Consider the following 24,570-nt stretch of genomic DNA (forward strand, 5'->3'; position numbering starts at 1 on the left):
AAGTTATGATCTGAGTTCCCATTTGAGTGAAAACACATCTTCTAATCTCCCCTGGGCATTTGAGCAAAATCATATTTTATAATCTCCCCTGAGCATTTGACCAACTGGTCCAAGCTTCCCCAATGCTTAAAACCCCTTACCCATCTAACACCTCAACATGGTCTTTACGCTTTCATCCTTTCAACCAAGGACTAATATTTTTTTATACCGAAGCATTAGGTGCCATTCTCTAATCATCACCACAGAGGGAGATAAAATGCATACATTATCAGTCAGGGATAATCATCTGGTGGAGTGGGATGTCCATCGGCTAAGTAAACCTTGCCTTAAATAGATGAGTATGCAACCGCCTCCATCAGGATTTTAAAAACAGACCTTTCAGAAGACGTCCCTGCAGGCTACCATACTTGGCCATTCAAGGGTGAGAGGGCAGAGCCTCTTTCTGGATCTGACCCGCATCACCCCAGCTGCCCTCCCATAATGCTCGTGGGGAGCAGAGGGTGGTTCGTGAGGCTTGCCCTGAGGCACCCGCCCTCTGTGCATACCTTCTCCACAAAAGGAAGAGACCAGCGACACAGTGTGTTTCCAGGCATCTGCGCTGTGTCTCTTTGTGTAAGCACAGGGTTCACGTTGCTGTGAAGCACAAGGCACTAGACCCGCCCCCAGGCTGGTCCAGAACCATACGCTCCAGCTGGACTTGCCCCGAGCAGTTTTTTTACGCTGTCATGCTTTATGAACGATGAAGCTTTGCACCACATTTGTCATGAAGGAGCCCCGTCTTCCTCACTGTGGCGGGGGCACCCCCGTTTCCACCGTGTCCTCCACGGGACCGCAGAGATGCTGTGCACCACCGGCCATGTTCCCGAGTCAGAACAGCTCCCGCGAGCGTCTGGCTCACGAGGGGAACGCGGAGGGGCGCTCACAATACACGCCAATACACGCCAACGCGGCTCACAAGCAGATCTGCATACATAGCAGCGAGATGCGTTAGAGGCTGATGGGAGAGGCAGTGTGGATAAAGGGAGCAGGGGTGAGGTGTGAGGGACTGGGGGAAGCCAGCCTCAACGCCGCGCCTACATGAACGCCTGCTCTCTGCTCCTGTCCCCGCTGACGGATGCTTCTCTTTTTCATTACCATGTCTTCCTTCCCGCCTCCATCGCTCTCTCTCTCTCTCTCTGTGTCTGTCTGCATCGCCATTCCTTATTGATTGTAAGTGCACGCGCATGCCCGTGCCACTCGCCCGCCCACTCAATCTGCCTGCAGCGTGGCCGTTGCTCTGCTCTCTCTCTCCCTTCTTCCCTCTCTCCACCTCCCTCCCTCCCCTCCCTTTCTCTCTCCACCTTCCTCTCTCTCCCTCACCTTCCTCCCTCTCTTCCTCTCTCCCCCTCACTCTCCCTTCCTCCCTCTCTCCTCTCTCCCTTTCTATTTCTCCCTCTCTCCTCTCTCCCTCCCCCTTTCCCACTGTTCACATTTGCTTTTTTGTTACTTTTACAGCTCCTGTGCTGACCCTCCCCCACCTCCTTCTGAGCTGCAGCACAAACTATGACTTCCTTGAAGTCTCAATTGGTCTGATTGCCTTTTGTCTATAAAATGAATAGAGGAGTACAAAAACAGACATGTCTTCCCTTTATTTAAGCCCTTTCGCTACAGGCGTGATGGATGATCCTCTGCAGAAGGAGCATAACTGCAACTGTGTAAGAGCAAACTGCCATCGTCCTGCATAAAAGTGCGAGACAGATTACACTACGGGACAAACCGCCTTTTAATATCATAATGCGTTAGCAAATGAGGTCACCGCACCAAATGACATTGGCTGCAGAGCTGACGGACTCTTGGCCAACGCTAAGCAGAACCGTTAACTGCAGCCACTGTTACAGTGAGGATGTAATTGCATGTACGTGTGCGTGTGTGTGGGTGTAGCAGGTCAGGATGGATGTGTTCATCAGGAGGGGGAGGTTCTGCACACAGATTCCATAGCCGCACACTGACAGGCAGATGGATGCAGATTTTAAATGTTCCTGTTTGGCTAGCCTCATTCTCCCCTCCCCTCCACACACACACACACACACACACACACACACACACACACACACACACACACACACACACACACACGTGTGCACACACACGCGGTGCACTGAACTACACCCCCGCACCATATGCACCTATGTGCCGCCCCTCCCCGTCCTGAAGAGTGTGGGAGGGAGGCCCCCAGGTCCCTCCCAGGAATGCAATCAATGCGTAAAATACAGACGGATCGCAAGGTCACCTTCATATACCAAATACAGCAGGAAGAGAAGAGGAGGAGCTGAGGAGTAGCAAGTGTGGAGAAGAGGAATAAAGAGAGAGATGGAGGGAGAGAGAGAGAGAGATGGATGAAGACCGAGAAAGAGAGAGAAAGAGGCAGTGATGTAATGCAGATTAAGCTGACAGGGAACCACTGAGAGAGGAGTGAGTGAGGGACACTCAGGGATGGGGGGAGACACCCAGTCAGGTAGAACTGGAGGATCGCAGACAACGCACATGCAAGCCAGACATCAAAAAGTGACGGGAATGAGAGAAGCGGAGACGAGAACGAGAGTGAGGGAGCGAAACGGGATGCCTGCACGTCCCAGCATCCCACCACCCTCAGCAGACGTGCGGCAGAGGTTCAGACGCTTCTGCATGCGCACACAGTTTCCTAGCGAAGTTCCCTGCCTCTCCAACACCCCTCCGCCCCTCCTGCAGTCACTCTCCATGTCTTTTCATGTGGCAATTAGTCACTTGTGTGGAGGCTCAGAATGGCCCGCCAACCCCCCCAAGCACCCCCCACACCCTCCCTCCTACCGCCCCGCCCCCCCCGACCACCCCGCCCCCCGAGCTGCCGCAGCCAGAGCGATGGGGGAGGGGCTTCTGCACATTTTTATTCAGTAGGTGAGTCAACCACAAACAGTCACTGGGAGGGGGGCAGAGACACGCAGACTCAGCCCGAACGGACCAGACGATGGGGGAACGATGCGGGTCACTACGGCGGAGACGGGACATCTGAGCCTGCGCAAGCAGAAAAAAATAACAAACCCACACACACACACATGCACACACACACATACACACACACACACACACACACACACATACACACACACACAGGGAAGAGAGGTCCACATCGATTCCCGGCCTTAGTGGGAGATTTGAAGACCTAGCAAGCCGCCGTCTTCCTCTGGTGCTGTGATGAAGTGCAGACCTGCAGGCAGTGTTATGGCAGCCGGAGCAGCGGTGTTGGGTGTGAGGCTGAACAGGGAGGGCGGGGAGCACCACTCTTTACTCTCCAACAATATTTCAGGGTTCTATCCAGCTTTTGCCTGCGGTTCAATATGGCGGCATTGATCTTTGCCATGATGTGATATTAACTGTACGGGTGAAAGGGGTCTTGGGTCTGGTAATGAGACCAGGAATGAACACAAACACACCCTAAGATTGTTACTCAGAGTGTTTGAAGGTCACGTGTATGGTCCTAGACCACTTCATGTCTTAAGTACACAGTGTTAACCTATGTCTTCTGAATCATCTGCTCAACGATTGATACAGTCCGTAATCATTACACAACAATGGCGCTGACAGTGTCAGCATTCAGACTCTTACTCTACATGGTTTACATACATCTTTAGGTTCTGTGCATGTGCAAATGTCAAACTATAAATATTTTAGAGTTGCTAAGTAACCCTTGCAACCACCTGTGGCACATGCCCGAATTGATTTAAAAATAGACGTAACCTAGCTGAGCTGTCACTAGGCTGACAACATCTGCAGTCCAGACTAAAAACCCACTCGTTCGGCATAGAAAAGCCAATAGAACAAAATTTGACATCGCAGTTGTCAAAAGTAGACTAGGAAGCTGTATGTGTAATTAGTTTGTAATAATATGGCGGGGACTACAGTATCGATACTGATTGAATGGTACTCCCATGAGGGATTCTGGCCGGAAACACATGCGTTAGCTGAAATACGGTTGGAAATCAAAGGAGCAGTTCGCCACCTTCTGGTGCGTTCGTTGAACTGCTCAGTAAGTCGTATAGGTAAAACCAGTTTCTTAAATGCATGTTAATCCGTTAAACTAACAAATGCCACAAAAGTCCAGAAACATTACAGATTGAAAATACTTTTTCACACCACGACCGAAACAAAATGAGACTGTATTTTGAACATTTAAGGACTTTAATAAGTAAAGTTTTTCTAGCAGCTACTGTTGAAGTTACTGTCCTGAGTTGGAAAGGCATATAAACACTAAATACAGTACGATGTGCCATTATAAATCCAGCAAACAACGATAATACGAGAGCTCACCCCGCCTCTCAGTACGGGGTTCCCACCGGTATCCGCGGGAGGCAGACGTAGGCCTGGGCGTAGCGGTTAATGTCCACGGGGTTGCCGTCCAGCCTAATGTCCTCCAGAGCCTTCCGAAGGTAGCTCATGTCATGACTGTTGCAAAATGTATCCTGGTTCAGACTCTGGACGTTATTGTTCTAGATGCGAGAGAGAGAGAGAGAGAGAGAGAGAGAGAGAGAGAGAGAGAGAGAGAGAGAGAGAGAGAGAGAGAGAGAGAGACACACACACACACACACACACACACACACATTTATTAAGAAACGAAATATTTACTGTTGGTTTGACAATGCTGTGTAAACACCCCACACCACTACGTTAACACAGCTGAAAGACTTAATGTAACTCTTCAGATGTTAATTCAGTAGTGTTAGAAAATTGTGGGTTTTTTCTGCATAGATGGTTTAGCTGTTTTTAAATATATGTGCCATAAGGAATCATCCTATTGTTTTGAAGTAGTGGAGTAACCCTTAACCTGGATTTTGATCATAGAAACTTGCAGATAACGTCATTAAAGATAAGTGCTTTTACCTCGACATTACATTGTAACAATGACTCTAAGGGAGTCTGCGAATATCCCATGATTTGTGCCTCGTGAAACTTGCTTAGTAAACAAGCTGCTGTTGTCAGCTAAGCAGCCATATGTACAGAAGGGTTCAGAGAGGAGGAGACGCTGCCCGCATACTGAACTGAAGACTAGCCTCACACCCTCACGCAGCCGGACCGTTGACATTTTCACAGTTCCACAGTGAAAAGGTCACATCCAGGCATTGGCGTTTCTTCTAATTTACTGACTGAAAAACTGAAAGTGCGTTAATGTGGAACCTGCATGTGAAGCACTCGAAGACCGTCAGGCAGAGGAACGGGGACGTAGTCCAGCTGGTTATCAGACAAGTAAAGGAACTGCAGGTCTTTCATTTCCTGTTGAGAAGTTTAGAAAGGTGAAGGGAGTGAGACGGCGAATAGTCTCCCCGGTGGCCAACGTGTAAGGAGTTAGTGCTGGTGGGCTGGGGAGCTGCATTTTGGTCTGAGAGCCTTTAGTGGAACAAAAAGCAGTAGAGATAATTTCAAGGCATCCATTTTCGTTTTACTGAAAGCTGTTAGCCTAGTTTTAGAGCAAAGCCTCAATTACCTCAAATAGTTGGTGGAATTTTCATTCAATATAATTTTTTTTATCCAACCACTTATGGCTTAAAACGTAAAACCAGAAGACAGGGGACACAGGCGTTCAGGGTTTACTACCCGAACCACCGCTGTGCTCTCGGTCTGACTGCCACTACTGCCACTCAGTCATTCCGACATACGGCACTCGCCTTAAAAGCCTCTCTCTGCATGCCAGCACTCCTCAGACGATTGTTGCGGACATCGATGTGTCTCATGGTGGCTGGCAGCTCGGGCAGGGCCTGGATGATGTTGTCGGCCAACAGCAGGTCCTGGAGCTGTGGGAGAGGGCGGAACGCGTCCTCGTCCAGCACGGAGATCTGATTCCCTGTGAGGTCGATCCGCTTCAACTGATCTGGGAACACAGACGCGACACTGTTTTTGTAGGGCAGTAAGAGGAGATTGCGGATTACTTAAATGTTGGTCATGCACAGTTGTCAAATATTTCTGGTCATGATGGAATTATTTGCAGTTCATTAGCATTAGCATCTGGGCTGAGCTGGAGCAGAACTTGTTTTCCAGAGTATTTTATACACTTCTTTGTCAGCAGAACAGTCATACTGTAACAAACCAACTCTTGCATTTCCATACTGCTTTAGGCTCGGAAATAAGTTCTTTCAAATTCTTTCAAAGTTTTTCAGTCTTTCCAAGAACCTGCAGAACTACACACAAGCGCCAGCACTGATAAACTTGGCAAAGAGAAGTGAAAGATACAGTATGTGAAGATCTTACTGAGGTTGAGGAAGTCTTTGGACTTAACCTCGGTGAGCTTGTTGAAGCGGGCGTAGAAATGTGTCGTCTCCTTGGGCAGGGGAGGGATCTGAGTCAAGTCAGCATCGTCACAGTACACGCTGCCACCGATACACACACACAGCAGGCAAGTGGGCATCCCTGCAGATGAACAGTGTCATGTCATTATCCTCCACTAGAGGGTGGAACAGTCACAATAGACGTGATGGAGAAGGCACTGCCAGTTTCTCCAGTTTGCAACATAATAATAGGGTGTCCAGTGGCTGGGACGACACGTGATCGGAACGAACGCATCCGTATGATTATCAGATGCACCAGACTGAGTCCTCAGCCGAGGCCAATTTCTGCAGGCCAAATCCAGCATGTGCCAGAATGGCTCCACTCACCAAGGCCAGTGTCTGGACCAAAGAGCCCAGGTCCCAGGAAGTCCAGCGTGGGAGGTACTGGAGGATTGGTGGGCCGCGGGGGAGGAGTCACCTCCTGTGTAGAGCTCTCAGGAACAACTGGAGGAGGTGGTTGAGTGACAGCTGGGGGAGGAGCCAAGGTCCCAACTTCAATCTGCAAGAGAATCAAGCCTGTCATTCAAGTCTGTGTTTATACACAGTTGTGATATTGTGATTTTGGCTTACTTTCCAGTGCCCAGAGCTATCTGTGTACAAAGGTCTGTTTACACTCCTTTCAATGTTCCACTTTCTCTCCTCACCTCCTCATCCAAGTCGTCATACTCGTAGATTTCCCCATAGCTGTTTAGGTCCCACGTGACCGAGTCCACGTCAAAGTTCTCCAAGTCGTAGGCAGCAGGATCAGAATCAACTGGAGGGGCTCCACTACATGATCCTAGCAGGGCCACAGCCATAATGGCTACATGCAGCGCCATCTGCAGGAATTATGGGGAAAGTGCATCCATCTAGTGCATCTTTTTAAAGGACAAGAAATGTTTGGAGCAGATGTTTGCATTTAGAATTAGAATTAGCATTTCTTCATGAACATCTTCTAAAATGGTGGCTAGTCTACATTTAAAAATAAATAAAGACAAGAAATTTGTCTTATGTTGTTAAACAATTGGCTTCAACCGTCAATGTCAACTATAATGTTGGAAAAAGGAAGGAATCCTATTGGATACTGACCTTTTGATAAAAGAGGACCGGAGTCAGGTGTTCCAGTCGGTTCAGAGGTGGGCTGGACGTTGCCTGCCATGTGATGAACATGCCCAATATTGGTTATCTGCTCTTCACATCAAAACCCTGTTTAAGTCCATATGGCAAAAACAAAAGCACCTCGGGGTGCTGAAGTGGAAACACCTCACAGGGCAGAAAGAGATTTGAAAAATATTTCCATAGTTGTAGGCGTCCTCCAGTGCAGTCTGTCACACAGAAGGACATTCTTCCCAGATAAACAAACAAGCCATTGCTGTTCATTCTTTATCAGCATTGCAAGGAGCAGAAGACAGAACTGTGCTTAGCACTCAAACTCCACTGTAAGGTAGTTCCAGTAGTTTTTTTTTTACTATTTACTAAGTCACAAATATTTTTTCCATCAGGGATCTTGATTCTTTACAATGCCCCTAGAGGTAGGAGGTGGCTTTACACACCCTTTGCAAGGTTTACAAAGTACAAATGATAGGGATTTATCTGATTATCTCACAAACTGAGCCTATTGTTCTGATATTTGATATAGGAGCATATAGTGCTTTCTGAACGCTCACAATCAGGAAGGTTGCATCTCTGTATCTGTGTCTGCAATCTTTTAGCCACGAAATACGATCATCGTGCTGGGTTATGGTTGCTGCAACATAGGGCTTTGTCCTCAACCTCAGTCATCTCCTGCAATGCTGCCGACTGATGAACTGGCGAGTTCAGATTTGTAACTCAGTTAAATCTCGTTTAGCCCTTGATGATGTGTCTCTGGTGGCAGCTTGGAGAGAACACACCTTACGTCACTGCCTTTCTCATCTTCCCTTATTAATACCAGGAAAATCTACCAGTACTGCATTGGAGAAAAGTGAGAAACAGCTCTATTTGAATCAATCTTCACTTGCAGGCCGAATTCATCTTCATGTTCCAAGATCTACGAGTGCAATGTATTGAGTGCTGAAAAAAGGTTTTATTAAGAGGCCTATATATTCACAAGCGGGTATAGATGCTTATTTGGTTATTTGACTTATTTTTTGCCTCATAAATATTCACACAAATGTGATTTTTTCCCTTGAAGCGTAAATAACTTGATCTCCTCTAATCAAATTGTTTCTGAACCCACTTTCATGCATAAACAGTCATTTTAGCAAATGTTTCATTGATAAGGGGTCTTAATAAGGGGTCTAAATATGGTCATGCACTACTTCACTTGTAAACTCACCCTAAGTGGCAGCTTTGTTCTTGTTTTTTTGTCCTAAGACTACACAAACTAGATTACATCACAAATGATCAAAATCGATTACATCACTATTTACTAAACTACATTACATCAATAATGATCAAACTACAGGTATATTACATCACTATTGATCAAACTAGATTACATCACTATTGATTAAACTAAATTACATCACTAATGATCTTGCACATCTGCATGTTTCCATACGCAGAAATAAAATTTTACTGAAAATGTCAGAAGTGTTTGTTCCAAACACTTCAGATTAGTGAACCCCCTGCATGAATCCAAAAAACAGATTAGCTAATAAAGAAAAGCAAATGCAATTTTGCATTGATGTAAACTTTATCTTACTAGTAAAGCTTTGTTTGTAAATCGCAGATCATAAAATGCAAAAAGAGAGAAATACAAGAGATATCTAATTGCAACTTACTATAAATATACCAAAAGGCAGATAAAAGCAAATCTCCCTTTCAACTGAAACTTCTAATCAGACACATTGTTGCTCATGATCATAAGCAGCATATCATTACGTCAGAGTAACTGCAGTACAGTGGTGCCCCTGCACGCCCCACAGACGCTGCCTGATTTCATCAGCAGTACATCCTCAGCTCCAAATGCCACTTAGCCTGGCAGAACAGAGCTTAGATGTTTCAACCAGCCCAGCTCCACAGAGTCCGCACCACCCAAACTACAACTCCAGGCTGCTGTTCACCGCAGAGGGGAGAAGAAGATAGAACCATACCTTGTGTGTGGCAGTGGTCTCGGTGACGTTGCATGGACAAGCTTAGCTCTCAGTGAATAAGGTGGCACAGACAGGCATGTTTGGTGGGTGTGGTTGGTGGGGGTGAAGGTGGAGGAGTCAAATTCTTTGCTCTGTGTTTACTCTGTGTTTTTTCAGCTGTCATTGGCTCTACGCGCTTCTCAAAGATTTGGCCTCTGCCACAGAATTTGTCTGGATTTGCAATCAGCTTCTCTCCCCCAGCAGGTGGTATTTTAGCTGGGCGTGGGAAGCACGTTTTTAGAGTGGGAGGAAGGTGGTACGGAGATATTTTCAAAAACCCTTCCAACCATGGTGAGGGGAGGGGCCATTTGAAAATGGGAAACAGCACATTTCCAAGAATCAAAAAGCAGAGAGAAGCAAAGGCTGTAATTAAGATGAGTTTTCATGCTCATGTGGTTCTGGTAGCAGAGATTAGTGGTCTGTGACTTTACACAGGCTTGCCACCATTAACAGACTTAGCAGCAGACCCTTGACCTCACACACTTTATTGCTGTCGTCATGGCACTCTGGACAGAGAGAGAGAGAGAGAGAGAGAGAGAGAGAGAGAGCGAGAGAGATCTAATTTCTCCTCCTGTTCCCAATGTACTAGGTCACCCTCATTAGTCTGTGTGTTGAGGTTGTCAAACATTCCACAGCTAAATGGTTTGTACAGCCTGTCTCAGGTCCAGAAGGAGGGGTTTTCTAATGCAACATGCAAGTCTGCATTTAAACTAACACTTTTATTTATAATTGATAATTAGGTTAAAATACACTTTTATGTAAGTGTTAAAAGCTGACTTTTTTGTTTTTCCCCTAAACTCTTTTCTATCCATGTCATCTCACATTATAAACACGAGTTTATTATATACCCATACATGTAGTGTGCAAAAGTCAGTTAGATTTGTTCTTTTAGCAGTGGTATAATTACCATGTGTAATTATTTCTCTCTTTATTAGAATACAGCCAGAACATACAGGAAATTTGTATGTAGTATGAAAAAAGAAAAAAAGCATCTACTATAAGCTACAATGGCTACAGTATTTATTGTGATCTCCCCTTACACTTGAGCAATAGATGGAGCCTGGCTCTCTGAATGGAATGGAACCAGATTACTGCAGAACACTGCAGAACACTTCAAAACACTGCAAAACAGTCTCCCAAAAAGATCAAATCTAATGATGGCCTAAGACTCTTGCACAATATAGTACAAAATAAAATAAAATGAATAAATAAGTCTTCTCCCTTTCCCCTCAAAAACATACAAGAAATACAGTCTTCATGGTGAACTGTAAAACAAATACTCTAGTCCTACCGGTTGGTTTTGAATAATCAATTCATATTCAGCAATTCATATTCAGCAATTCATAAAATCTGAACCCCAGCCATCTTCCCTGGGCTGCTGGAACTCCAAGACTTTTATATGATCTAAGAGGGGTTGCCATGTTTAAAGAAATTTCACCTCTGACCACTGTGGTGTGTACGTAAAATTTCACCTCTTTCACCTGCAGTGTGTACTTAATATTTTCTCATTTCTAATTTAATCTTTTTTTTGGTTCAGACCTCGTGGGATGAAGGATATAATGATTTCCAACAAATGAATATGAGTCATCTAGCCAACAGGGTCAAGAAGACCACGACATCTGTTTTAAGTGTAGGTGGGACACTGTATCTTGTAACACCTCAGAGACTTGCTGTTATTGCAACTGGGTCTAAGGGCAACTAGAGTGCCCCTGGTAACAGTACAAAAATATCAGACCAGTAGGTCACGGAGCCATGAGCAAATTAACAACATAAGAATTTCTGTGGCAGGACCTTGTCCACCAAAATCTTTTCTGACCTAAATTCATCATGGCCTTATTCTATACTTGTGAGAACATGTTCTTGGTTTTACTAGCTGACAGAGAGGTTGAGGTAAAACAGTAATAACCCTGTACTTGAAAGGTAAAGTGTGTATTTGATGCTTGCCACCCCAGCGTGGGCAGGGTGGGAGTGAGACGCGATTGCAAGTTTGCAAAGAGCAAACAGCACTGGCAGTAGAAGCCCAGCGATGTGGTAGAGAAGGATAGCGGATAGCAGGCAAAGAGACTCAGGGTGTCTTGGAATGCATCAGCGAAGAATGCACAGCAGTGGACGAGCTAAAATAGAGGGGGAACTGATGGAGAGCCAACGAGGAACAGGTGCAGGTAATCAGTAATCAGACGGCTGGGAGCAGGGAAGGTGCGAGGTGTGTTTGTTTGTGTGTGTGTGTGTGTGTGTGTGTGTGTGAGAGAGAGAGAGAGGAGGGAGGGGTGCATGTCCCTCGTGCTGGGTGCATGCTGTGCTGTGACAACATCCTGCGCAGAATCATAAACCGGTTCAGTACGGTAAGGCCGTGGCCGCTTCAGTTACTGTAGTTTTATGTAAGCATGCGATGGCATAACAATATTTAGGTTTGCATGGAATTTATTAATCGCTATGGAAAAGAGGGTGTAATTATAATGACATGAAGATTTCGATGAACAGCTGAGACGAACATCTAATCCCTTAGGCACGATCAGGCCATGCACATGTGAACATCTGTCAATTAAAAGAATTAAGGAAATGTAGGAGTTAAAATAACAAAAGCCAGTTGCAGATTACCACCCAACTGCATAACTGATGATTTAATTCCACAGGATTGTTTGAGCTCTTCCACTAAAGCAATCAACTTCACATTACTGGAAATGGCACAGACTCACTTGGGAATGCGTGTATTTCCCCTTCATAGGTTTTAGTGTCTTCCAAAGCAGAGTGATCTAAGAGTTTAATTGGTTAAAATTATACCTTTGGTCATGGCACTGCGGTGAAATACACATCCATTATGAATCATTTTTTGTTGTTGTTGTTTTTACAGTCATGCATTTCTGTACTTCATTGCACTATGATAATGCAACAATCCGTTTGGGAATTTTGTTCTCCTTCTGGACTGATGAATGGTATAGACAGCTGGAATGAGTCAGTCTGTCGAGGAAATCTGCAAGCACTTCTGTGGAAATGCAGTCTTAATAACTTCCGACAGCACACAAATGGTATGAGTGCAAACAAATCTGTGTGTGTAAGACAGAGAGCTCCAGAATTGGTGTAAAATTTAATTTGGCATGGAAAAATAGTCAATTTTCAGTAATAAGTAAGTAAATAATTACCAATGAAAAGAATAACAAATGTCATTTCCCGTTGAGAGAGACATTTTACATAATTTTCCTCACAGTTTAATCTCTGTTTAGTTGTATTCATTTATGAAGGTTTATTCCCATTCTATTACCACTAATCCCTCATTCAGAACCTCAGCAAAGTGGGCTACTGGCTTTGATTTGAGTTGAACACCTCTGCACTGTGAAACAGTTATCAACAAAAAGTGCCCTCCATCTAATCCACATCTGCTCCAGGATGACATTGAAATGGAAAACGTATCATACTCTTGGTTGAAAAACATGAAGAGACTTTTTTCCCCTGCCTAAGTATTCATCATAGAGAGCACACATCTCAGAATGAGCCTTTCAAGCCTGCGAGGACACTAATGAATGCCATCTGGGCCTTGATTTAGTATAAGTATGTGTGATTATCTCATAAGAACTGCTGTCTTCTCACAGCAGGACTTTCAAGAGAGTCATAAGGCTGAGATAAGCCATGTGCTGCATTGCTAGATTACACAATAAGCATCATGGGGTTGAGACGCAGATCTAATAAGTGTAAGCTCACCTGCTTTGACTTTAATGAGCTACTTTATTTGGTGCACGTTCCATAATGCAGGGTAAAATATGTCTTACTTCACGCTAAGATATTATGACAAGGTTGGACAGATCCTTAGGAGACAAATGAACAGATCGCTTTTTATAATGTGGAGAGCTACAATAATGTGTCAACAACACCCATGAAAACATCGACATGATAGGACAACATTTAGGCTAAACTACCCTCCATACAGCTATTGGTGACGTAGGCTGAATGATGTGTTGAACCGTGTCTGCCGTCCGACCTCTCTCCCTGGCATAACCAACAAATTGGCCAGATTACAAGTATGGATTATCATTTCTCTCTGAGATATTGATGTGTGAGGGAGACTCAGTCCTGGATTTACAAGCACTCTGTGGAGCTGCCAGAGCCTGGTTCTCACTGGGCACCTTTAGCTTTGTCTGTTTAGTTCATTCCTTTGCAAGTTCTCTCTCTCTCTCTCTCTGTGTGTGTATCTGGTTGAGTGGATGGGCGTGTGTCGACTTATCTCTTTAGCACATTCCTTTTTAAGGGGTTCTATGTGTGTGTTCGTGCCTCTCAGTTGCCCTCTACAGGGTGAAGGAGAGGTCCCTACATTTCAGAGTTATTAACGTGTTAGAATCTGGGTGTATGGAAAAACACATTTATAATAAAGTTGATTTATGTTTCTTAAATACAGAATAAAGCTGTCTATGGCAAATGCAGGATGTGGTGTCAATGAGGCCACAATCCTCAGTGCAGCCACTGGGGTCAGCGTCGTCACAGAAGGTGTAGCAAGGCCCATGGCTCATGCAGTGGGGTGGTATACATGTGCTCTCTTGCCTTGGTGGTTTGGGCTACTTGGGCAACTGTATTGTAGATGCCCTCATTTTTACTAAGCAGTTTTATATATTGGTTGTGGGCAATACAGCGGTAGTTCTCAGACAGTCCATAGCTAACCTTCTCTGCAGAGACTGGTCCCTCAGTCTGGCCTGGTCCAGCTCACATTTTGTAGAACCAAAAAAAGGACCTAGGTGGTCTAGGCACTTCGCAAGTTCTCCCATTTAGAAATCATGGAGGGATCTGAAATTTGTATCTTAGGTGCAAGTCCACTGTAAGAGACATAACCTCGAAAACCAAATCCAGAAATCACAATCTATGATTTTTTTGTGCAGCAGTTACACACACAAAAAATATTTAAAAATCATACATTGTGATTTCAGGATTTTTTTTTTAGATTATGTCTCTGTGGACATGCACTTAAGATGAAAATTCCAGACCCCTCCATAATTTCTTCTAAGTGGGAGCACTTGCAAAGTTGCAGGGTGCTCAAATACTTATTTTCCTCACTGTGTGTTCTTGTTCTCTCTGTGGCTCATTGTCTGGTCCATATCAAATATTTGAATAACTAATGGGGTTCCTGGCTCTACAGCCTCCCATCTGGGTTGTAAATGACCATATCTTGGTCAGAATGGACAACATAACAGTGTAATTCCCTATCAGTCTTCTCTAGTTTTCATACTAACATATTGTAACATTCCTTCAGGGATTATTAGAAAGACCCTACATTTACCAAGATACTCTAAGGTCTAACTCTAAGGCCTAATTCTGAAGTCTAAATCTAAGGCCTAACTCTAAGGCCAACAGAGGGCGGAGTTGCACACCCTCATCACCATCACATCTTCCACACACGCTTGAGTAAAGATGTCTTCAGCCAGACACATAAGGGTGTGATACCACATAACACAAACGTTACCTCATTGTTGTTCTTCAGAAAACAATGGTTATAAACATAATTTATGTTTGAGTTAGCTACATTTAGACATGTTAATCTTTTTTAACATTAAACAATTATATCAAACATATAATCTCAAATTGTGTTCAGGCTGTCACAGAAAGAAAGTAAACAGGAAATGGTTTCACTATCACTAATGATTTCACTATTCACCACAATTTGCACTGTAACTTCACATATCTTTTGCATGAGTCACACAGCACCAGCTGACAAAGGCTTCTGGGAAAGGCTGAAACCATGTGAGTGGGGAATATATAACATGGTTTTGGTAAATGAGGACAGAAGTGTGTTCTTAAGCTAAACTCCAAATTCCACATAAATGGATGAAAACTGCATATTCAGTATGTCGTTGAGCCTAATTTATTTCCTATTTTTGAGGGGACTAATTATAGTATTAATCTGTTGTGACAAATGGTGTGTATTGTTGAAATAAATGAATCAGACTATGTGTTAATCAGATCTCTATGAAGTTTTTTTACCAAGAAAAAATAAATGTATGATTGGTTATATTTGTCATTTGTTTACTGTTATATACAGTAAATACTATATATAAATAAAGCTTGTTGGTATTAATGAAGCTTATTGATATTAGACTAAGGCACAGGATTTTACCTTTAATCTTGTCTCGACAGTGTTAACTGCACACTCTTCAGGTTTCAGGACAGGTGACCTATTTGTTTCAATCCAGACTATTCCTCTTTTTTGCCCTGAGTTTTTCCATAGATGCAGGGCTGACTAACTGATCTGGGTTGCCTAGAGTCCAGGATAACCTGGTCTCTCTCTCCTCTAACCCTGAGTGTGTAAGAGATTAGTTAAAGCAGATGCATTTGAGCATGAAAGTACCAGAATTGAGCACCCCTAATAAAATTAAGAGGTATGTTTTTGTGTTCGTTAGTTTCACTAGCCATACCCACACATGCTACCACGCTTCACAGGTGAGAGAGCACATGTGCTTTGGAGAGCTGTTTCTGTCTTCTCCACATCACTCTGGAGGAGACTAGTCTTCATCTGTCAATACGACTTTTAATCAGGAAGGAAAACCTTTTCTCTCAAACTGTGACCTGGCCTGATGTTCCTGAAGATGGCTTCTGAGGTCTTGCTGATGTGTTCTCTTAATACTGTTTGACACATACATGTTTACGATGCTTAGAAGTAATCTTGTAATCTTGTAATCTTGTAATCTTGCTTACATTCATATAAGAGACCATTGTCCTCATGGTTGCCAACCATTACCATATTTTTCCATTATTTGCATTATTTATTATCAGTGAGTTCCTGCTTGTTAATAATGTTCCAAACTGTTGATCTTACTACATGGCCAGTATTTTCACTTTAGTCTGGTTTTGTCAGTCTCATCATGGTTGGAAGCATGTCTTTGGTTCCAAGAAATAAACAGATGTTGCTGCTCTGTTACATTACTAATGCATGCACTAATCATAAGTGATTGGTACTACAGTCATGTAAGGACTCCTGAATGCTGATATTTCTGTCCACAGTCATCCTGATAAACAGTAGATAATAGCAGAAGATTTGGGACTTATTTTCAATTCTGTATTACTAGGAATTTTACTGGTACAAAAAAAGAAGTGACAAATATACCATTGAGAGGCTTTAAATAAGATTAATTAGACCTGCAGGATTAATAATCTGGTGTGATTAATAGTCTGGTGTAGTGAACATCACCTCTTAATAATTTGAGTGCTACATATTGTTATGCGTATATTAGTTTGAAGATCTGTCCCAGATCTTATCCCATTACTCCTGTAGGAGCTTGTTGGCCAACCAGTTCCACAACTCTTCACCCGCTCCGTCCCTCACACACACACACATATTTTGGAAAACACATCCCAACGTGCTCCAACTGGCTCTGCTTGCAATGCTCCAAATCATCCCAAAGATATTCAGCAGGATTGAGGTCAGGATTCTTGGTTAGGCTGCTAGACTTCCTGTGCACCTCCAGTCACTGAGTAATGTCTGCCTGGACCTCACGTTGCCCATGTGATGGAGTCATGCTGGAGCAGGGAAAGACCCACTCCGACGTTGGCAGCATTTCATTGTTTAAAAAATGTTTGAGTGGTGAAGCATTAACATTACTCCTCACTGGTACTAAGTTATCTTCCCCAAACCCTGACAAACATTCCTGACAAACAACAACCTTGACCTCCATTCTGATAGCAACTGCCCTTCATAGGTAGATGTGTCCATCAGGATGCCAGTTGTGCCAGAACTGCTTCATAGAAAACTGCTTCATAAAGAGCTGCTTCATAGTGGAGTTAATTAGTAATATTTTGGAGGTACAAATAGCCTTTAAATTTTTATCCACTTTAATTTGTACCACTAAGGCACAAGTGATTACTCATTCTGACTCAGAAGTGTCCAATTTGACTCTCTCAAAATATTACATAATATCCCTAGAAAGAATTAACATCTTTTTTATTTCATTTTAAAACAATGGATAATCAACTACTGTTCTTAAACTATAAATTTTCACGCTCTTCAAACTCAAGGCAAGAACTAATTAATATGCCAGTCACCATGTAATTGGTGTAATGAAGATAATACATTAAAGAGTGGAGTAATAATAATACTTGCTAGCAGAGACAGAGATGGGGTTTAGGAGCCTGTGTTATTAGTTAAGAGATTAAACCATCTACAATACTGCATATTGTTATTGGAGAGAAATAAAAGCATTTAAACTCAGTTTGCATTTTTGCATTTGTTTGTCTTGCAAAAGGGAGAATTTCTAAATGCAGACACCATGCCAAGGTTCTGGAGAAGGTCCATCAGTGAGCAGCTAAGGAGGGATTTCCTGGAAACGACTGAAGAGTAGGAGGGACTGAGTGGGCTCTCATTTTCTTCTGCAGTCAAAAACGCTTGCATTTCCCCACAGTCCCGCTCTCCAGTGAGGATGGAACTAAACTCGTCCACTGAACTTCTAACTGCGCAGTGGTGCATGTTCTGACTGTGTCTGGAGTGACTGGTATGGAGTTGGCTTTAGCTGCACGGTCGCAGTGATCATAGCAGGAATCATTTACACCATGTTCGTCTGGGACAGCAAGAGAAATGTAAAGGGAATCAAATGAATCTAGATGTGGACTTGACTCCTTTCCATTCACTTAAGCCAGCCAGATGAACACACACACAACATCCCGCAAGGCCAAGGTACGTTTTTACAGTTGTTTTCTAAAGCTGTGTTGCGTTGTCGGCAGAGGTGGGCATTCCCACCTCAGAAAGTAAAAGTCCTCACCATGATTTTGCTCAGGCTTCCTGGATTGTGTTGATTCCACTAATTTTACCTGACTTGCACTAATTAGAAAATCCATCAAGCTTGAGTAAAATGCTGGGAAGGAGTTTTAGTTTCTGAACCTGGATTGTCCACCTCTGGCTGTCCGGTGCCTGATGTTCCACAGGAGCTGTGACAGTGTTATCACCACTTTAAATGCCTTTGAACAGCAGTATGATGAACTCACAACTTCATAATTAACACTTTTACTGAGTCCTGTCACATTAACCATGGGCATTTTTAAATAAAAGATGGTTTATGACAACTTTGGAGAGGGGCAGGGGGTTTGTTCAGGGATGTGAGTGTGACAGTCACACTCACCCGTGTAAAACCCTCATCCTGGTGACACAGCCCAGTCCTCCATGTCCACGCTGCTCGTCTTCTCTCCCCAGATAAGGCATCTCTGCTTCCTCCTTGTTCTTCTCTTGCCGTGGTTCTGCGGCGCCGTTCTGGGTCCATGTAAACACTCTGTGACTGAAGACCATCTCCTCACTTTAAGACGTCTGGTAATGCTGTTTTAAGTAACCTGAGCCATAGATATGAACATTTCCTAACCTCATTATAATAATTAGGTTTCTGACACTTAATTGGCCTATAAGCAAAATCTGAACTCTGTAACTCTGTAATTTTGTGGTAACATGTTGAATGTCATTGAATTTAAACAATTAAATCAGGTTTTAACCATTAAACCCTCTTATCTGTCTACAGAGCTAAGGCTAATGTGCGTTTGGGGGTGTGGCCTTATACTAAACTACATAATCTTAAATGATATGTATCAAGAAGTTACACCAACCCATTCAATTCTAATCATTTTCTAATTCCAGATTGCAAACCAACTCCAGAATGGATGCTCTATAACATACAGCTTCATCGAACGCCAGAATTTGGTATGTATGTTATTTCCATCCTTACTTTTGACCTCCTCATACTTAAGTGACTGTGTTTATGTGCACTTAATCAGTCCCACACCAAAGATCCACAGGAAGAATTAGATCTCTCTTCATTCGTACAGTAGGTGTCAGAGACCTCTTTTCCTGACTGATGCCCACAAGTATTTTAAACAATGAAATAAAACTTTTATAGCAGCTCATTGCTCTGAAAGAGCCTTTGTAATGTGGCTACAATCAAACGTTGAATTAATTTAAAGTTGATGTTAGCAGTTATTTTTAATAACTGTCAGCCCAAGCATTAATTAGCACATCCTGATGGTTGTCGCTATAGTAGATGCTCTGAGAAAGAAAACCTGCCCTCTAGGAGAAAGAAAAAGATTCTGTGTAATCTGCAACTAAAAATTTCGACACTTTATAGCTGTGCTAACTAACTTGTCCACAAGAGGGCGGTCCTCGCTGCTTGTGAATTATTTTATGTGCGCAAGCAACACATAGAAGGTTGGGTAACGTGTTAAGGTTGCTTGTCTTTGGAGCGGGGGGGCTTTATATAACCTTTATTTATATAGCGCATTTCATACATTAACAAAACAGCCCAAATTGCTTTACAGTACAAGCAATGTAAAGACAGAAGAAGAGAGAAGAAAGAAAAAAAAACTCACAGTAAAGATCAATTAACAAATTAAAGCAAAGACTGGAAACATGGATATATTAGTAATAGTTAAATGTGCAAGAAAATTGATATAATTGTGCAATAACTAACTAAAATATACATCTAATAATAATAATAAATAAATAAATACAAAAAATTAACATCAAATTATCAACTTGCATCTTTTGGAGTTAAGTCAAAGGCTCCAATGTGCAACCAACTCAAACCCTTGCAAAGTTTTACTTATCATAATCTGAAATTACTTTAATTTCTCTATCTTAGAAAGAATATACTTTAAAATGCTTAATATACAAGTTAATATCACAAACTAATTAATTAAACACAAACAATGTACAGGCATGCAACATTTTGCAGGTTCGGGATTATACTTCAACAAACTGGTCTATAGCAATGTTCCTCAGTCCAGCCCTCAGCACCTAGCGTGTGACTTGTATTTTTTTGCTTTAACCCAAATCCCAGTACATGAAAAGCACTGACCTGGGACAGGTGTGCTGGGAGCTTGGTTTACATGAAAACATGGAACTTCTAATTTTTCCTTAGGGCTGGGTTGGTTTTTAGTGCCAAGTGTGTATTATTAAAAATGGCTTATTACTGGAGTAGGTCGCATAGCATGCTAGTCCACACAGCACAAAAATACTTAGGTTTTTATTACCATTTTAGTTCCTTTTCAGCAGTAGCTTTATTACCTTTTCAGTAGTTTCAGTAGATTCACTGTTGACCTCACCGTCTTATGAGCAATGTGGTGTCAGAGAATCCATGGTCAGGAAACACTGTTGGCTCAGCATGCTTAGATAATGGATCTATCCACTCCTCTCTGACCTCAGGTTTTTTCCAGCTACTTTTGGCCCAAGCATACGCAGTATTGTGCAATTTTCATAATAAAATGCCACATTGAGATAATTAAGTTCACTCTGTATTGACTGGGCCAAATTGAAATAAACATTTTAACCCTAATTGTTTTAGGGTTAAACCCTAATTGCTCAGTCAACCACAAATGTAGGTTGATTTATGTTGGATGTGAAGCTGTTCAGGCCGTCAAACTGTCTTTACTGAATGATCATTTTCAGGTTTATCAGGTGTGGTCCGAGTTAAAACACTGTTGCTGGTCAGGTGCGACATTTTCAACTCATGTTCTTTTGTCTTTCCAGAGTGAAGTGTGTTACATTAAAGCAGCATTCCCTCACATTCTAGACCTTCTGACCACCAACCTACAATATGCCAAAGAGTCTGACAACTATCGCTACACTAGCTCACTGAAGAACTTAATCTACAACATTTATTCCCACAAATGCATCCATCCGCTCAATGAGGAAATCGAGGTAATATAGTTTATGAACAATACACTCTCATTCATTTATTCAAGGGATTTGATATATCATTAATTGTAAGACATACCAAGATCTTTGATGAAATTTTAGGTATTTTGAGACTTATGAGACTTTTAGGTATACTCTGAGATAAGTAATCTATTTATCTATTTAATAATCTTTACCCTAATACATTGTTTATTTGCTTTGAGCAATGCTCAAAAGCTTTATGCAACATTAAATAGTGATAATAACCTGAAATATTCCTGTTGATGCCTCCTTATAGAGTAGAACAGACACATTTGAAGTCTGGTCTTTATAACAGCTTTATTTTATACTTGATAAAACTACTCATACTGAGATGTGGGAAAGACAATTCCAGTCTGGTAGTAATATTTTGGCTTCAGGACAAGATGCGTGCTACACACGCCTAGAACAAACCCTCCTCCAATGTTGCACCAGCTCCAAAAGAAGCTTGGAGTGTCATTTTAACTGTGATTAGTTACTGCAGTGATAATGTCTCCTAAAGGTTCATCTCACAGGTTCATCCACTATCTTGAGTTCTGAACACCTCTGCTGTAGCTCACCACTGTATGACTGTTGGTGTTCCTGTTGTTGACACAGCTGCCATTAATTAACACACTGGTATCTGCTCTGCTGAGCACTGTTGGTCGTGGAGGTGTGTGTCTTACTGTGATTGAATCGTGTCTAGAAACTAGTAAACCCCTGACTCACAAGCAATCCTGAAAAGCAAACTGCTCTTTTAAATTGACAAAAGGCATCTGCCTCATGTCAATAATGTGATTCATAATAACAAGAGAGTTACATGACTTACAGATGTGTACACAGGACCATGGCCAGAGGCTCTGCTATGGTCCAAGCAATATAACCTGCCAATATATTAGATTACAGATAGACCAGATCAAGGCACAGTTATGAAATCACCCAGGATACCACAAATTTGCTTCAAAATTGAGTCCAGGCATTCTACAACATTTTTGTGATTTTATGTTGTACTTCTGCTCAGAACAACCCAGTGAAGTTTACAAGGGTCTACAGCACTTTGCCCAGAGTGGGGCTGGAGAAAGCAGAGGAGGTTATTAAGATGTACAAGAACCTAGTTACTAAGAATGACAGTCCTGTGGAGTGGAACTGTGGAGATGAGTATGCAGAAGATTACCCAGAATCCACCTCTGCATTTCCCACTCAAATATCAGGTAACCTGGATAAGAAATTAGTTTAATTTGTGAATAAAACATTGTTTTGATTCTGAGTAACTATGATGAACCGATCATGTTACAGAATATGAGTCATTTATGATATTAGATTTTATAAATCAGCATATTAAAAATGACTATTAGATGTTACGCATGTCTTTGGCCCTACGTTCTTTCATAATAATAGTTCTAGACCTTTAACTGTATTCATGTTCACCAAATCTACTTCCTTTGCAGCGACAGCTGTATCTCCATCCAAGCGCTCCCTGGTACCTGTGCAGAAGAACCAATCTGCAGGATTTAGCACACCTGAACCTGTAGTCAAATATGGCACCTCAAATTCAGATAAGATCCACCCTGATCTAACTTCCCCAAATCCTAATCTATCACCTGAGATCTACCCTGATCTAACTTCCCCAAATCCTAATCTATCATCTGAGATCTACCCTGATCTAACTTCCCCAAATCCTAATCTATCATCTGAGATCCACCATGATCTAACTTCCCCAAAACCTAATCTATCTTCTGAGATCCACCCTGATCTAACTTCCCCAAATTCTAATCTATATTCTGAGATCTACCCTGATCTAACTTCCCCAAATTCTAATCTATCATCTGAGATCCACCATGATCTAACTTCCCCAAATCCGAATCTATCATCTGAGATCTACCCTGATCTAACTTCCCCAAATTCTAATCTATCTTCTGAGGTCCACCCTGATCTAACTTCCCCAAATTCTAATCTATATTCTGAGATCTACCCTGATCTAACTTCCCCAAATTCTAATCTATCATCTGAGATCCACCATGATCTAACTTCCCCAAATCCGAATCTATCATCTGAGATCTACCCTGATCTAACTTCCCCAAAACCTAATCTATTATCTGAGATCCACCCTGATCTAACTTCCCCAAATTCTAATCTGTCTTCTGAGATCCACCCTGATCTAACTTCCCCAAATCCTAATCTATCATCTGAGATGGGCACAACATCTGAACTCTTTAAAGAAGAAACTCATAGTTCAAGGAGTGAAGATCTTTCAAGCCCCTTCACCACTCCATATTCAATGGAAGATACCTCAGAGTCACTCTCAGCACTGGAGATTGCACCAGCATCAGTCATGTCCTTTCACAGTACGTACTTGAAGGAATTACCAAGACTATCGCAAAGAAGAACTGATGCTCTTCTCCAATCAACATCTCAACGCTCTCACTGGACCACCAGGCCTCTCCCATCAGACAGGAGCCCAACTCTTGTACTGGCCAAGAGATCTTTAGATAGCAGACCCAGAGGAGTGCTGGCCAACATCTTCTCTGCAATGCTCCACAGTTGGAATAAATCGGACCATGTTGGCATTCACAAGAAAGAGTCCCACCTACACGTCGCTACTTGAGCGCTGGTGTTGTTGGTGTCAGCACGCATACACCTCTGGAGACACGTCACGCAGCGCCATCCCTGTCACGGAGTGCCAATAAAACCACAAGCAAAGCGTACTTCATGCCTTCTCTCTGTTGTTTCCTCTTTGTTTTTGAGCTTGTGTATGTTTCAAAGGGATCTCACATAACATCTTCATATCTTCACCTTCACAGACCAAATGAAAGAGGAACCCACAGGTATTTATTTTTAAAAATGCACACGTGTTTGACTATTGAAAAGTTTTATTTCCTGTTATGTAGTTTGAAGCTTACCAAGATTTTGATGTATTTTATTGTTCAACCATCCACATCCATCCTATAGGATTTAGTGTCAGAGAACTGTGTAGGAAATAGGTGATTGTTGGGAAATAGAGGTGATCTGTTGGGAAATAGAGGTGATCTGTTGGGAAATAGATCTGTTGTGTTGCCACAAACATCCTTGATCCTTGATTCTTCTGAAGCTCCTTAAATGTGTGTGAAAGACTGAAACACTCTCCCTCCCCTTTCAGCAGGCTGTTCTAGACCATTTGAAATGGGGAGGGCCAGGCCGCGTGACAGAGGCTGTGTTAGAGGGGCCATGTGTTCCCAAGACTGAGAGGTGTCGCTTCTCATGTAGGGGGAGCTGGAGGGGCAGTAGGCATGGGCTGTAGGAACTGTAAGGGGGGGTTGGGGGGATAAGCATGTCACAGTAGCACTGACCGCAGCCCCCCCAAAACTGCCATTGATGCTTACAATACTTGGAGAATCTGATTTCCTTTATTTTTTTATTACATTTCAACAAAATTATTTTGTTTATAGATTCTTTATTTTGTCATTAATCCATACATTCATATTAATAAACATATTGTTCTTAATGAAGCAATCAGTGCCTTCTTTTG

General features: G+C 42.6%; 2 protein-coding genes across 4 annotated transcripts in view; one reads left to right on the forward strand and one right to left on the reverse strand.

The window, feature by feature from the left end:
- Positions 1-9,541, reverse strand: part of optc (opticin) — a 43,933-nt gene extending 34,392 nt beyond the window's left edge. For both annotated transcript variants that reach the window (XM_077003897.1, XM_077003905.1), the window contains exons 1-8: positions 9,389-9,541; positions 7,401-7,463; positions 6,977-7,150; positions 6,660-6,831; positions 6,256-6,414; positions 5,676-5,878; positions 5,188-5,283; positions 4,324-4,502 (exon numbers count right to left, since the gene is read on the reverse strand). In XM_077003897.1, coding sequence (XP_076860012.1) covers positions 4,332-4,502; positions 5,188-5,283; positions 5,676-5,878; positions 6,256-6,414; positions 6,660-6,831; positions 6,977-7,150 — 975 coding nt within the window. In that variant the 5' untranslated portion in view covers positions 7,401-7,463; positions 9,389-9,541 and the 3' untranslated portion in view covers positions 4,324-4,331. The remainder of the gene's footprint in view (positions 1-4,323; positions 4,503-5,187; positions 5,284-5,675; positions 5,879-6,255; positions 6,415-6,659; positions 6,832-6,976; positions 7,151-7,400; positions 7,464-9,388) is intronic.
- Positions 9,542-11,457: 1,916 nt separating this feature from the next.
- Positions 11,458-24,546, forward strand: csf1a (colony stimulating factor 1a (macrophage)). 2 transcript variants are annotated; one of them, XR_013130563.1, is made up of 8 exons: positions 11,458-11,589; positions 17,644-18,071; positions 18,585-18,698; positions 19,017-19,079; positions 20,901-21,071; positions 22,087-22,276; positions 22,514-23,890; positions 24,202-24,546. XR_013130563.1 is itself a non-coding variant. In XM_077003931.1 (7 exons), the coding sequence occupies exons 2-7, from the start codon at positions 18,039-18,041 to the stop codon at positions 23,668-23,670; spliced, it is 1,728 nt and encodes a 575-aa protein (XP_076860046.1). In that variant the 5' UTR covers positions 11,458-11,589; positions 17,644-18,038; the 3' UTR covers positions 23,671-24,546. The 2 variants fall into 2 exon arrangements, 1 of the variants encoding a protein (XP_076860046.1); XM_077003931.1 differs by having other exon boundaries at positions 22,514-24,546.
- Positions 24,547-24,570: the final 24 nt, after the last annotated feature.

Source organism: Brachyhypopomus gauderio, chromosome 1, assembly GCF_052324685.1.
Source record: "Brachyhypopomus gauderio isolate BG-103 chromosome 1, BGAUD_0.2, whole genome shotgun sequence".
Lineage (NCBI taxonomy): Eukaryota > Metazoa > Chordata > Actinopteri > Gymnotiformes > Hypopomidae > Brachyhypopomus > Brachyhypopomus gauderio.